Source organism: Dendrobates tinctorius, unplaced genomic scaffold (genome assembly GCF_039654945.1).
Source record: "Dendrobates tinctorius isolate UK_male_01 unplaced genomic scaffold, ASM3965494v1 ptg000027l, whole genome shotgun sequence".
Lineage (NCBI taxonomy): Eukaryota > Metazoa > Chordata > Amphibia > Anura > Dendrobatidae > Dendrobates > Dendrobates tinctorius.
The window spans coordinates 13,462,747-13,477,434 of NW_027361695.1; the positions used below are offsets into that span (position 1 = coordinate 13,462,747).

At 41.2% G+C, this 14,688-nt stretch overlaps 1 protein-coding gene across 2 annotated transcripts in view; it reads right to left on the reverse strand.

Moving 5' to 3' along the window:
* PTPRG (protein tyrosine phosphatase receptor type G) overlaps nucleotides 1–14,688 on the reverse strand; it is a 583,893-nt gene that overhangs the window by 18,200 nt on the left and 551,005 nt on the right. For both annotated transcript variants that reach the window (XM_073569806.1, XM_073569808.1), the window contains 3 exons: nucleotides 14,057–14,150; nucleotides 12,411–12,487; nucleotides 10,414–10,542 (listed from right to left, as the gene is read on the reverse strand). In XM_073569806.1, the coding sequence (XP_073425907.1) occupies nucleotides 10,414–10,542; nucleotides 12,411–12,487; nucleotides 14,057–14,150 (300 nt within the window). The remainder of the gene's footprint in view (nucleotides 1–10,413; nucleotides 10,543–12,410; nucleotides 12,488–14,056; nucleotides 14,151–14,688) is intronic.

Sequence of the window (14,688 nt, forward strand, 5' to 3'; positions counted from 1 at the left end):
TATGTTGAATTGCTTTCTTTCTGCCTGTGAAGATGTAAGTACTACTGAAAAGTCATCTCTATAGAACCTATTATATGTCTCAGTAATAGGGAAAAAAAATAGCAAGATTTCAGGATATATATATATATATATATATATATATATATATATATATATATAAAATATAGTTGGTGACACAGAGAATCGAAAGCAAAAATGAAAGCTTGATAAATATATAACACAGAAACTTGATTTAAGCAGCAGGTTATTTTCGAAAGATACTTTCCTGTTAAGAAATGCTATATAATCATGCCAAACCGGGGGCTGGGTAATCTATTCATTGAGACTGCAAAGTCCTCATGGGTAAAGTTAAAACACATGGTGTGCATTTTTAAGTCCTTATACAAAAATTTAAGAATTAGATGTCAACATTTGTCTTGGGTAGTGCCATTGTAGCAGTCCACAACTTTGGCTAATACATGGAAAGGTGAGCTCGGTAATTGTAATACACACCCTAAAACGCATCTGAAAGGGAAGTGTCCAACACCTGCAACCTCATTCATGAATACAAGTTAATGTCAGTGCAGTTAAAGAGGCAGACAATTTTCTCCGATTTAGACTAAAGGAATAGGCCTTGAACATACTTGTGTACACAGATCATTTTGATGAGGCGCCAAGAAAGCAAAGGACAAACAACAAAGCTCTCGCTTAACCTAGAGGTGCTGTAAATGTCATTAGTTATTGCTCAAAACAGGACCCAAAAGCAAGAACAAAATTGGTTTCCATTTAGGAACCAATTTTTTAAAAAAATTAAAGAATACAAACCTGGCCAAAGTTCACAGGAAGTCCCCACTTTCTACAATATTTGTAGGACTTGGATTTTTCAACTCACCATCAATAATTCATGTATACATTTCCTGCGAGCAGCTCACTATTGGTAAGGAGCAAACAAGCTCGGATATGGTGTTATCCTCCCATGCTCGTTTGCTAAACGAGTGTCTTCGGCGTTCTAGAAAAATACGTTCAAGTCCCTGCGGCTGCATGCCTCGCTCTGTTCGGCAGCCACAACACATGCAGGGATTTCCTAACCAACAGGTCATTCCTGCATGTGTTGCCTATCAGCCGTGAGACATGCAGCCGCGGGGACTAGAACATATTTTTCGAGCATGCCGAAGACACTCGGTTAGCACCCGAGCATGCTCAGATAACACTTTATCCGAGCACATTGGCACATCACTACTCACTTCCTCAAATTCTCCACTTGCACCGATATGACATTAATTGATAGGTTGCCTTCAGGCAGGTTTTCATTAATTATTACCAACCCCTTCATGCATCTATGCACAGCACTTATTACCCAAGGGCATGCTGAAACTCAACTTGGCCGATCAAAGAATACGAGGGAAAAATAAAAAAATGTAAAAATGAGGAAACGTCACAAAAAAACACGACTGGCCCAACCTCTTATTGGGCAGTGTCATGACTGCTGGGGTGAGGCGACTAGACCCTACTCCATCGAGAAAGCCCCAACTTTTCTCCCACGGTTCCCACCTCTGCAGTTAGAGAGCAGCGATCAAGACAAGGGTATATGCATCATAGTACTGGAAAACGTTCCGACTCTACATATTGTTCTACATTGCTTGCATTCAATGTCCTTTTTCTTAAGAAATAACATTTCACTTTCTGTGGTTTTTCCACCTGTGGTAAAATGAGATTTTATTGCTTTAAAATTGTGCTTAAATTCTTTATCCAGGAAAAATGATTTTCCCTTCTTCCTGTGGAGGAACGAGAAGCGTTCACCTCTGGTCATAAAATAACACACCTTGAAATGTGCATGTTTTCAGGCTTCTCACAACAGGAGACCGCATGGATAAATTAAATCTCCGAATCTGGAAAATTGTCATGTTCTGCCGATTAGACCGTCTGAGCAGAGATATTCTGAGGAAGAAACTTCCGTACTGATCGGTGTTTAGGACTAATGTTCTCGGCCTTTAGATTATAAGACGTGGTGGGCATACTTGCCATGTGTCTCAATTTTGCTTGGACAGTGCCACGAACTGGACACATAAGAGTGCATGACAAATTTTTTTTGGAACAAAGCAACCATGGTTTTTTTTTTTTAAATTCTGTGAAACACTTTTAAAATTAAAATTCATAAATTGTAGAATAGTTAGTCATACAAGGATAATTGGCCATTTCCTTTAACCCCCTGTGGTTATTGGACATTAAAAAACATAATTACTAGAAAAAGCGAGTCTCATTTGGATTTTTCTCTCGGGCTTGCCATGATCCAAGAAACTTGGAAGCCAAGGGTTGTGGTAAAGCAGCCAACATCCATTAGGCTCTTGGCTCACCGTGCCACGGGTATAGTAAACGCACACATGTAAGTGGCATCCAAGTTACAGAGGCGATTCCTGTGACAATTACACACAGGGAAAAACATTGTTCTCAACATTTGTTGCCATCTTTAAATTTCAACATTATTTAGAAAAATTCTAGTGGTCTTGATCTCCCCACTGGTTGTTCTGTTGAGGTTTTGGTCTCCTAGATTTCATAAGACTCGTCAAAACCAAATCTACCTACTTGGAATACATACACCCACAGATCACGGTGTGCATCGGCGATAACGATAATTGTTTGGTGACCACTATTGAAGCACCGATGGCAGCACATTGCCATACAGACAAATTTTTACCAATTGGGCATAAGATGTAATGGTAATGAAGTCTTCCTACTGATAAGTGTATTTACGTTTAACCTTTGTCCATTTTAAAGGGAGTCTATCGGAACTTATCAAACCAAGCACAGGCCCTCCATCCATCACTGGTATGGCCAAACAGTGCATCTTTCCAGCCACATGATTTACATCCCCATCATCATCTTCCTTGATTGATAGCTCTGACTTCACAGGAAGCAGAAAAGGGCAGAGAGATCGAAAACAAGCAGTTGGAAAGGTGAACTCAACTGCTTGGCCACACACATAGAGCACCTCTGCCTGGTTTGAACACTCTTTTTGTGTGCTGAAAGACTCCCTTTAAAGGGTTTGCCAAAAGACAGGTATTCATGGCATAGGGTAGTTCATTAATGTGCTATCAAGGAGATACAACAATGTCCTACAATCACTAAAACAAAGTTACCACATGTCAGCTCTTCTTGTTTAACTTTCTGTGGAGGTTTTAAGATCGGCTATGTAAGGTGATCATCATACTGTGTAAACGTCTGCCAAACTTGCCAATTTTGGCAAGATTGGGTCACCATCCAATGTGAATGACTGTCCCAGGATAACATTTTGAAATGTCCAATCGATTTCATCAAGTCAAAACTTTTAGTTCTCTCTGTAGATAAGCCATAGCATAGAAGTGCAATCCGCATAGAGATCACACGCATGCTCAGTGAAAGCAAGGGTGCATGACAGGTTGTACCGCCCATAGCTGCAGACCACGCAGCTGCTATGGGGCCAAGTGACCGCCCATAGCTGCAGACCACACAGCTGCTATGGGGCCAAGTGATCGCCCATAGCTGCAGACCACGCAGCTGCTATAGGGCTAAGTGATCGCCCATAGCTGCAGACCACGCAGCTGCTATGGGGCCAAGTGATCGCCCATAGCTGCAGACCACGCAGCTGCTATAGGGCCAAGTGATCGCCCATAGCTGCAGACCACGCAGCTGCTATAGGGCCAAGTGATCGCCCATAGCTGCAGACCAAGCAGCTGCTATAGGGCCAAGTGATCGCCCATAGCTGCAGACCACACAGCTGCTATGGGGCCAAGTGATCCCCCATAGCTGCAGACCACACAGCTGCTATGGGGCCAAGTGATCGCCCATAGCTGCAGACCACGCAGCTGCTATAGGGCTAAGTGATCGCCCATAGCTGCAGACCACGCAGCTGCTATGGGGCCAAGTGATCGCCCATAGCTGCAGACCACGCAGCTGCTATAGGGCCAAGTGATCGCCCATAGATGCAGACCACGCAGCTGCTATAGGGCCAAGTGATCGCCCATAGCTGCAGACCAAGCAGCTGCTATAGGGCCAAGTGATCGCCCATAGCTGCAGACCACACAGCTGCTATGGGGCCAAGTGATCGCCCATAGCTGCAGACCACACAGCTGCTATGGGGCCAAGTGATCGCCCATAGCTGCAGATCACACAGCTGCTATGGGGCCAAGTGATCGCCCATAGCTGCAGACCACGCAGCTGCTATAGGGCCAAGTGATCGCCCATAGCTGCAGACCACACAGCTGCTATGGGGCCAAGTGATCCCCCATAGCTGCAGACCAAGCAGCTGCTATAGGGCCAAGTGATCGCCCATAGCTGCAGACCACGCAGCTGCTATGGGGCCAAGTGATCCCCCATAGCTGCAGACCAAGCAGCTGCTATAGGGCCAAGTGATCGCCCATAGCTGCAGACCACACAGCTGCTATGGGGCCAAGTGATCCCCCATAGCTGCAGACCACACAGCTGCTATGGGGCCAAGTGATCCCCCATAGCTGCAGACCACACAGCTGCTATGGGGCCAAGTGATCACCCATAGCTGCAGACCACACAGCTGCTATGGGGCCAAGTGATCGCCCATAGCTGCAGACCACGCAGCTGCTATAGGGCCAAGTGATCGCCCATAGCTGCAGACCAAGCAGCTGCTATGGGGCCAAGTGATCGCCCATAGCTGCAGACCACACAGCTGCTATGGGGCCAAGTGATCGCCCATAGCTGCAGACCACACAGCTGCTATGGGGCCAAGTGATCGCCCATAGCTGCAGACCACGCAGCTGCTATAGGGCCAAGTGATCGCCCATAGCTGCAGACCACACAGCTGCTATAGGGCCAAGTGGCACCCCCTCAACTTCCCCCACCTGATGTTACAATTTCAATGGTATCTACATCCATATAATACACAATAAAAATGAAAATGATATCACCCTTGTGAGAAACTCAAAGAAAATCAAACCACAAAATACGTGAAGACACACAATAAAGATTAAAAAATCGCAGATAAATATCTGCCTAAAATCAGGTATAAGGCCTCTGGTAAAGTGATATAATAGGTGCTCTTTTTGGTTTTTAGTTCACAGATGGAACCACCATAATCAGAAAATGCCTAACTGTGGTCAGTTGATGAAGACCACACCTGTGGATTAAGCCATCAAATGATTGCCAACATCGTATGAAATTAAGAGCGTCCCTATAATGTTCTTTATACAGACCAACAAATAGTTATTCCCTTTATATCAGATGGAACAACAGTAGTTTTGTGAACATGTGTTTTTCTCATGTATAAATGATTCCTACATGAACACTACTATATGCCTGAAAACACAATCAAAAGAGTAGCAAGAAGCCAATATATTGTTCCCATAAAATGCAGCTTATAGACGGAGGCAGTATGGGGAGAAAATATTGCCATAGAGTCATACTAAGGAACCATGCTGCCCCACTCATAAGTGACATTCCAAATGACCATAGAAAAATCAAAAGTCAGCAATGCCGTATTAACACATACTACTGCGGCTTTCTGTATTGGTAGATCTCACCCAATAGTAGAAGATCCAGTCCTTCCAATGTTCTTTATCGTGACCCCAGGACCATATTGCCGCAGTAGTATGTGTAAACACGGCATTGCTAATTTTGATTTTTCTATGGTCATTTTATAGGAACAATATATATTGGCTTCTTGCTGCTCTTTTGATTGTGTTTTCAGGCATATAGTAGTGTTCATGTAGGAATCATTGATACATGAGAAAAACACATGTTCATGTGCCAAAACTACTGTTGTTCCATCTGATATAAAGGGAATAACTATTTGTTGGTCTGTATAAAGAACATTATAGGGACGCTCTTAATTTCATACGATGTTGGCAATCATTTGATGGCTTAATCCACAGGTGTGGTCTTCATCAACTGACCACAGTTAGGCATTTTCTGATTATGGTGGTTCCATCTGTGAACTAAAAACCAAAAAGAGCACCTATTACATCACTTTACCAGAGGCCTTATACCTGATTTTAGGCAGATATTTATCTGCGATTTTTTTATCTTTATTGTGTGTCTTCACTTTTTTTGTGGTTTGATTTTCTTGGAGTTTCTCACAAGGGTGATATCATTTTCATTTTTATTGAGACCTTTATTAAAAGTTAAATTTTATCCATCGCTAATGTAAAAATTGTTCTGTTGGATATACAATCCCGCTATTCTATATATCCCTATAATACACACCTGCCATCCCGTAACAACAGGCACATCATAAGCCAACAACTAAATGAAAAAAATTCCCAAATAAGTCATAAATGGATATTCATTATAAATACAATGACCTGCTCAAAAAATGAATACACCAAACGGAGTCCAAAACATTAAGACTCAAATAAATTTATTACATAATTACCAATGAGTATACAGAACCAGACATAGTAACATACCATAATTACAGCAAAATACATATAAAAAATGCATATAAAAAGGACAAAGTGAGCACTATAAATAAATAATCATACAAAAATGATGAGGATATTAATAATAATAAAGTGCATAATATATATGGGCTGAAAAAACAGCTCCTAATAAAGTGCATAAAAAATACACAAAAATTATATATAAATCCAAATCATATATACCCGTAATGTGTGGCTCAATGTGTCCAGGCTCCCTCCAACGTACGTTTCGCCCACCGTGGCTTTTTCAAGGAGTGGCTTTTTTGGAGGGAGCCTGGACACATTGAGCCACACATTCCGGGTATATATGATTTGGATTTATATATAATTTTTGTGTATTTTTTATGCACTTTATTAGGAGCTGTTTTTTCAGCCCATATATATTATGCACTTTATTATTATTAATATCCTCATCATTTTTGTATGATTATTTATAGTGCTCACTTTGTCCTTTTTATATGCATTTTTTATATGTATTTTGCTGTAATTATGGTATGTTACTATGTCTGGTTCTGTATACTCATTGGTAATTATGTAATAAATTTATTTGAGTCTTAATGTTTTGGACTCCGTTTGGTGTATTCATTTTTTGAGCAGGTCATTTTAACAGGCACATCATGCAATATAGGGGACAGTTTTTAGGGCATTAGACTCTTTAAGAGCCATGAAATAGGTATAGTAGTGGGTGAGCTATAGCACTGGCATAATTACTGTGTACCTGCCATAATACACATCCCTTTCCCCCGATTTTAAAAGTTGGAAGTATGACCCTGCCTACTCAGTGTAGTTATTTGAGGAGTGGTGGGTGGGCTCAAATTAGCACTTTTGCCATCACAAATTCATTAGAAATGGCTGCTGGCTGATAAAGCGCTGCGTGTGAATCGGGGGGTGTTGGAAGAATAGCAGCTGACTAGCTTTAGAGACTATGGCTAGCCAAATTCAAAAGTTCTCCAAGGTCTACACTTCACCAATGCAAATCGCTAGAACAAAGTAGCATAAAAACATAATCTCACTTTGTGTTCGCTTGACTTTCTTTTTTTCTCCAAAACATCCTTTTACAGGGGGAAGGGAAATGCCAGAAAAAGTAGTATACCAAATTCATACCCAATTCTGCATCCTCTGATATCTTCTGTCTTGGGTTCGGGTTCATTAATAAATGGCAGGACACAGACAAGCTGCGCAATGTGGATAAAGACCCCCACCGCTCATACCACTGAAAACTATGCTGGTTCTGGTTATAATGCCATTATTGACTCTCAGGACGCCTGATGTGTGAAGACTGATAGGAAAAAATAAAATAAAAACTAAATGCTTTTTGCAGCTGACAGCCAAATTCCCAGCTGGTCCTAATGATGACAGCCTCTGCCGCATAAATTACCGGGAGTCTATTTATTGCGGCGCTAACTTAATGTTGCTGTAATTTACTGTAGTAAATTGTGTCTACCTGTCCTATTAGTAAATTTGCATTGGATGCGGACAAAGGAAATCTCATTTGGAACAATTAAAGATAAATAAGCGGATGCGCTCTGTCCTTACAACCTGCCCCTCAGCTGCCTCTTGGCAAAGAAGGAACAGCAACTATGTACACAGAGGTTAATCATGACCGCGATATAGGGTGTCCGCTCGGCCACTTCAGATAAAAGCTGTTCTTACTGTACAACAACTGGTGAGGAGATACAATTATAAGGCGCAAAAAGAATCGGAATAATGAACAGCTTCACGCAATATCTGTACGCAGTCGAATCAAATATTATGAGAAAGAGATAAGAAAATACATGTGAAATGCAATGTCCATCATAATCTAATATATAAAGCTGAAGTGTGTGTGTGTGTGTGTGTGTATGTGTATGTGTGTGTGTATGTATGTATGTATGTATGTATGTATGTATGTATGTATGTATGTATGTATGTATGTATGTATGTGTGTGTGTGTGTGTATGTATGTATGTGTGTATGTCCGGGATAGGCATCTGCACCGTCGCAGCTACAGCCACAAAATTTGGCACAGTCACACATCTGGACCCCGAGAGCGTCCTAGGCTATGTTGTGAGGTAAAATTTTAACCCCGCGCGTTCCAATTCACCAAACAATTTTGCCCCTATCTACATAATGGGGAAAAAGTGTGTATTAAGCCCCGCCCCTCATGATGTCATAATGGTTGCCATGGCGACGCTGATGTCATCATAGGTTGCAAGCCCCGCCGCTCATTATGATGTCTGACTATGGGATGGAGGATGTGTGATGGGTATATGGGCATGGGACTATGGGATGGAGGATGTGTGACGGGTATATGGGCACTCGACTATGGGATGGAGGATGTGTGATGGGTATATGGGCATGGGACTATGGGATGGAGGATGTGTGACGGGTATATGGGCACTCGACTATGGGATGGAGGATGTGTGATGGGTATATGGGCATGGGACTATGGGATGGGTATATGGGCACTCGACTATGGGATGGAGGATGTGTGATGGGTATATGGGCATGGGACTATGGGATGGGTATATGGGCACTCGACTATGGGATGGAGGATATGTATGATGGGTATATGGGCACGGGCCTATAGGATCGTGGATATGTATGATGGATATATGGGCACGGGACTATGGGATGGAGAACAATTATAATTTGCTATAACTAACCACAGTTAGTTACTATGCCCGGGCAGCGCCGGGCTCTTCAGCTAGTATAAAATAAAACATCAAGGGGCAGATATATACAAGTGGAAGATGAGAGACACCAGACTCAACAATGCAGATGAGCTGAAGGCTGCTATCAAAGCAACCTGGGCTTCCATAACCCCTCAGCAGTGCCACAGGCTGATTGCCTCCATGCAACGCCGCATTGATACAGTAATTGGTGAAAAAAGGAGCCCCGACCAAGTATTGAGTGCATTTACTGAAAATACAGTTCTGTAGGCCAACATTTCAGATTTTAAAATAATTTTTCATGACGGTGTTATAAAGTATTCTATTTTACTGAGATAATGACTTTTGGGTTTTCATTGGCTGTAAGCCGTAATCATCAACATTAACAGAAATAAACACGTGAAATAGATCGCTCTGTGTAATGACTCTATAGAATATAGGAGCTTCACTTTTTGTATTGAAGAACTGAAATAAATTAACTTTTTGATGATATTCTTATTGAGAAGCACTTGTATTGAGACTGGCATTTCATAGACCAGTCTTTAAAAAAAAAAAAAAAAAAAAAAAATATTAAAGTAATGTACTAATGCAGTTTGGGCTGTCCTAAATTCAGAATATAAAATCAATGTTTGGCTGTAGCAGGTCCAGATTTGCACCAACTTTTTGGTTTTACGCTTAATAAACTTAATGAAAACCTGTCACCAGGTTAAAAAAAAGTGTCCAGTTTTTGCCCTCTATTTTATTCCTGCTGCTCCCTAGAGGATTCCATTTTTTTTTTTTTTAAATCCAACATATGGTCTAAAGAGGTATGGGCCTTAATGCAAGTTTTTATGACGTTTACAAAGGAGGCATGGCTAACTGGATCCTCATGGGCGTGTCTTTAATTTGCCTTGCAAGCAATGCCCCCTCGATAAAGCCCATATCTCTTGAACCATATGGTGTATTGAAGAAAAAAAAGACAAAAGAGAAGATTACTTAGGGGAGTAACATAGGGTCAAAAACAGGCCAGCCACTTTTTACAGGATGACAAGTACTCTTTAAAGTTATAGGCTGATCCTACTTTCCTCTCCGATCTATAGCTGCTGACTAATACCTCTATGGTATATTTTTTACCTGATTAAAGTTTGTGATTTTTAAGGAGCCTCTTTTCCGGTGCTCAACTTAACCACTTTAAAGGCCCAGATAAGCGGTTTAGAATATAGTTGACCACTTTTTCAAGCAGATGTTAATTTTTCCAACCACATGGTCGACTAATTCTAGTACTGGCCTGAAACACCTTTTACCTTAATTACATTAATGTCACTTGTGAACAGAAAATAATACAAACATAGATCAGCATGCCGATAGTGTGTCCTTACCAGACTCTGGCTGTCCGGTAACATGACTATAATCTGAGCATTATGATCCCAAATCATCCTCCAGAAATCTTTAGTTGTATGCGGCATGGGGTGCTGGGTGATGATGAACTCATTGCTTCGTAAGTAGCCCTGGAAGGAAACGGCAAATAAGTAAAACAATATAATTATGATTTTATTAGCAGCAAGTACTTGATACATTTGATGATATTTGACTCTGCAAAGGTGTGATTTTTCAACATGTGTCCATTTTGCAAGCAAATTTCAAGTTAATGAGTCAGCCAACAGCCCCCCAATAAATACTCTTTTGGTAAAAAGAACATGGCTCTCTGGAGGCCTGTACAATACATAACCAGCCTGTTGTTTTAAATTAGAAATGAGTAATACTCTATTTCTCCTGCGGGGGCGCTAAACACAGGTTTCCATATAGATTAGTTGTGATTACTGGGTGTCTTGGCAACAAGATACATGCCAAGCCTTTTCATTATGGACCCAATTTCTAGCAAAAGTCTTGACAATGGTCATGAGCTACCTGTTAAATTAGTAATTGGTTATGGTTCTCAAAGCTCCTTAAACTCACCTGTTCTGGTCATATTATGGTCGCATAACCTGTAGCTGCTTCCCCACCAGCTAAAAGACACCTGTTAACTGATCTGGCATTTTTCATAAACCTCTAGCCATGGGCTCCTCTTCGGGGAACTCTCACATTTAAGGCTACCTGCCACAACCTAATAGAGTCCACCTAGAGATCCCAAACCTTACAGGTTGCCCTTAAACCATCCAATCCACCACCAACCACAAAAACTAACTTCAAGAATCACCCACTATCCACTACTGTGATAAAATTAACTCACCTCCCCAAGCTGGCCAAACCCAACCCAATCCAGTAGCCAAATCAAGGTCTTTACTTAAACTAACTACTTAGAACCTTAATCCTCCTCCCGCGATGTACAGAAGATAAACATCAAATGTCTGCCACTTTCTCAATAGTTCCACCTTTATTTTGTTTCCTCTGCCCTCTTTGCAGTCATTGCACCCCACTCCCTCCGCCCCCCACACACAAACACATTTGGCAATTCCCACCCACTTCATTCCCACCCAAACCCTATCATGGTCATGTCATAAGATAGTTTAGTGAATCCTGTATTGAGCAGGGGGTTTGACATGATGACCCGAGGGTCCCTTCCAACGCTAACATTCTAGGATTCTAGGTCAGCCTACCTCCTAGGCCCCAAGTCAAGCCTCTTGACATGTTGCAACTCACATCACAACCATTGGGGTAGCACACAGACACATACAGCATAAACATCTCCTGCCAGAGTGTTACCAGCATTTAAAAAGATTTTTGTGATGTCATGTCACTCATGTTAAGCCTTTCCAACAAAAGGGTACTGTCCAAATAGAACAATACCTTGAAATGTCTCAGTCATACTACCAAGAGAGCACAAACTGCTCCGTAATTAATCAAATTATTAAGAATCTGACCGGCTGAAATTTTGCTGGATTTTTTTGAGGGTCTGAAAAGGGTTAAAATAAGACTTCATACTTGCCCCAGCTAGGCTCTGAACGGACTGCCTATGCATCTCCCTGGTCATCAACGCGGGTCATTGGTTCTTCTAAGGCAAAAGACCAAACAAGTCATCACGTGGAAGGTGATGCACGCCATTGACATCAGTCACCCCCACGTGACCATGTGAGCTTCAATGCCAGAAGAATGGAAAACCCACAAGGAGAATCAGGCAGCTGTTGCGATGGCATGTGAAGGACAGATGTGTATTTTTTTTTTTTATTTTTTTTTTAACTCTTCCTTGCGGGCAATTTTTCATGTATTGTGGTCTATAGATACCATAATAAACCTAATTTTACGGCAACTGGGGCACTTTACAGTTGGACCAAATCGAATCTGCCTGTCGATTCGAGTGACTCTGTCCAAATGAATTTTGGAAGATTTGCTCAACCTGTAATTACCAACCAAAAGTGTAAAAAAATACATTCCGTACCATGATATAAGAAGCGTTTATATAATCCGTCCCCTTCATTCCCGGCAATGGTGCTAGGCCCACTCTTGCACGTTCAGCTGAAAAAAAAAAATGAAAAATTACCAGTTCAGACTTGCCGACTCATATACCCCACACCCAGTGCAAAACTATTACCGTAGGACTGAAGCAGGTATTGAATGTAGCGTTATATTCAATATCTATAGCCTCTTGCATTAAGGTCTTATTTTCTGAACTCTACCGGTAGGATTACTGGACCTCCTAAGAAATTGGTCCGAGCATGTGTGCAAGACTGGAAAATTAGATTGTGAGCCCCCTGGGAACAGGAGGGCAACGTCGGTAAATATATTCTTCGTATTACGCTATGAAGTATTTGGCGATATATAGGTAACTGATATAATATTCTGTAACGATTCTGCATAGAAGTTGCAAAAAAAACCCAAGTTCTCACTTTAATTTCCCCCTAGTCACGGCGTCTTGCTTATCTCAATGTTCCTTCAGAAATTCTGTCTGGCTTTTGTAATAACATGGTATACATAACTCAATATACTGCACCCAAAAGCAAAGAGATATTTGATTTCACAGAACAGAGCAAAACGTTATTTTTACAGTGTTTTTTAATATATCCAGTGAAAACATTGGAAGTCCTTCATAAGAAAACTTTATGAAAGGGGAAGGATCAATTTAAGAAGAAATAAGTACTCCCCCCAAAAAAACAAAAAAAAAATCATTTTAATGGTTTGGCTAGGATTTGGAGAAAAAAAAAAAATTCTCCATAGTCTGTGTCTGATATCTCAGTGTAATCCTATTTGCTTGTTAACTGCAATACCAGTTACAAACCATGGACAAGAGTGGCTCTGTATTTGGGGGGGGCAAGAAAATCCAACTATTATCCTTGCAAACGAGTTGATCAAGGGTTCAATATTGAAGTTGCCTTTAATGTTGTGAGTCCCGATATGGGAAATGTATCTCATCATGAAGGTAGTGAAAAGTGGCAAGCAGCATATTTCCATCGGTAATAAATGATCGTTGGGGGTCTGACCACTATGACCCATAGGATCATGAAAAGTAGGGTTCGAAGTTCCCTGTGTAAATGGCACAATAATAAGAATGTATAACCTCTGCTACGTTTACTGGCTTTAGTGGTGGTTGTTGCACGTGCCCACTACTGCCCCCTACATTTTCAGAATTATTGGGAGCCTCCGGGTCAGCATCAATCATTTATTATCTATCCTGTAAATAGGTAATATAAGTTGCTTATGGGACAACCTCTTTAATTTTAACAAGTAGACTCAGTGTTATATTTAAAGGTATAATCCACTTTACTAATCTTATTTATTAGGTAGAAGCTGGCTACAATGGGCATCTCTTTTCTGGAGGACCCAACACATGTGTGCATTATATCAGAGGTCAACTGATTTGAATGTAAATTGTGCAATACTTTATTTTTCCTGCGGGGGCACTGCAGAAAAATTGAATACTTGCTACTTCCTCCCACGGGGGTCTCAGACATTGGTTTATGGTAGGTCAAATTTGTGTCTGCTTAGCATCACAGAAGAAATACTTTTTAGCCCTACAACCACAATCTTGGTAACAATTACACAAAGAAATGACACTAAAAGTCCAACCAATCCCCACTCCATTCGTACATGGCACAACCGATGAATTTCTGTTCTTCTCTTTGTTACAGTCTTTCTGGGCGCTGAAGCATTCAATGTATTTTGCATTACACTGTGTGACGAGCTGAAAGAGAAAAATAAGGCAAAATTTGACAAAATTTTCAACATTCAAAATGTAATATAAAGAGAATCTAAAAGTGGCTATACACTTAAAAGATTACTCCTAACGCTGAATAGGTGAAAACATTCGGATCAAGCAAGACCCTGACCAATCCTAAAAACAAGGGTGGAAAAAGCGAAGTCCTCTATGTGAATGGAGCAGTACTGAGCATGTGCGACCACCACTCATGTAGAGCAGTGGTCGCACATGATCACTAACACTCAATTTATGCCGGGACTTTTAACCTCACTCTGCATCGCTTACACAGGGACTTTGATCTCTCCCATTCTCATGACCAATGGGGGTACCACTGGCCAGACCTCCAGCAATTAGATAATTATCACCTATTTTGTGCATTAGTGAGGATACATAGGTAATATGACCCACAATAGCCAACAATCTAGATCTTGAAATGCCTCATTAATATGGAGAAATGGTCGCACACCTTCCTTCCATTCATCATCTATAGGAGTGGAGAAGATCAGCACATCACTGTCTCCAG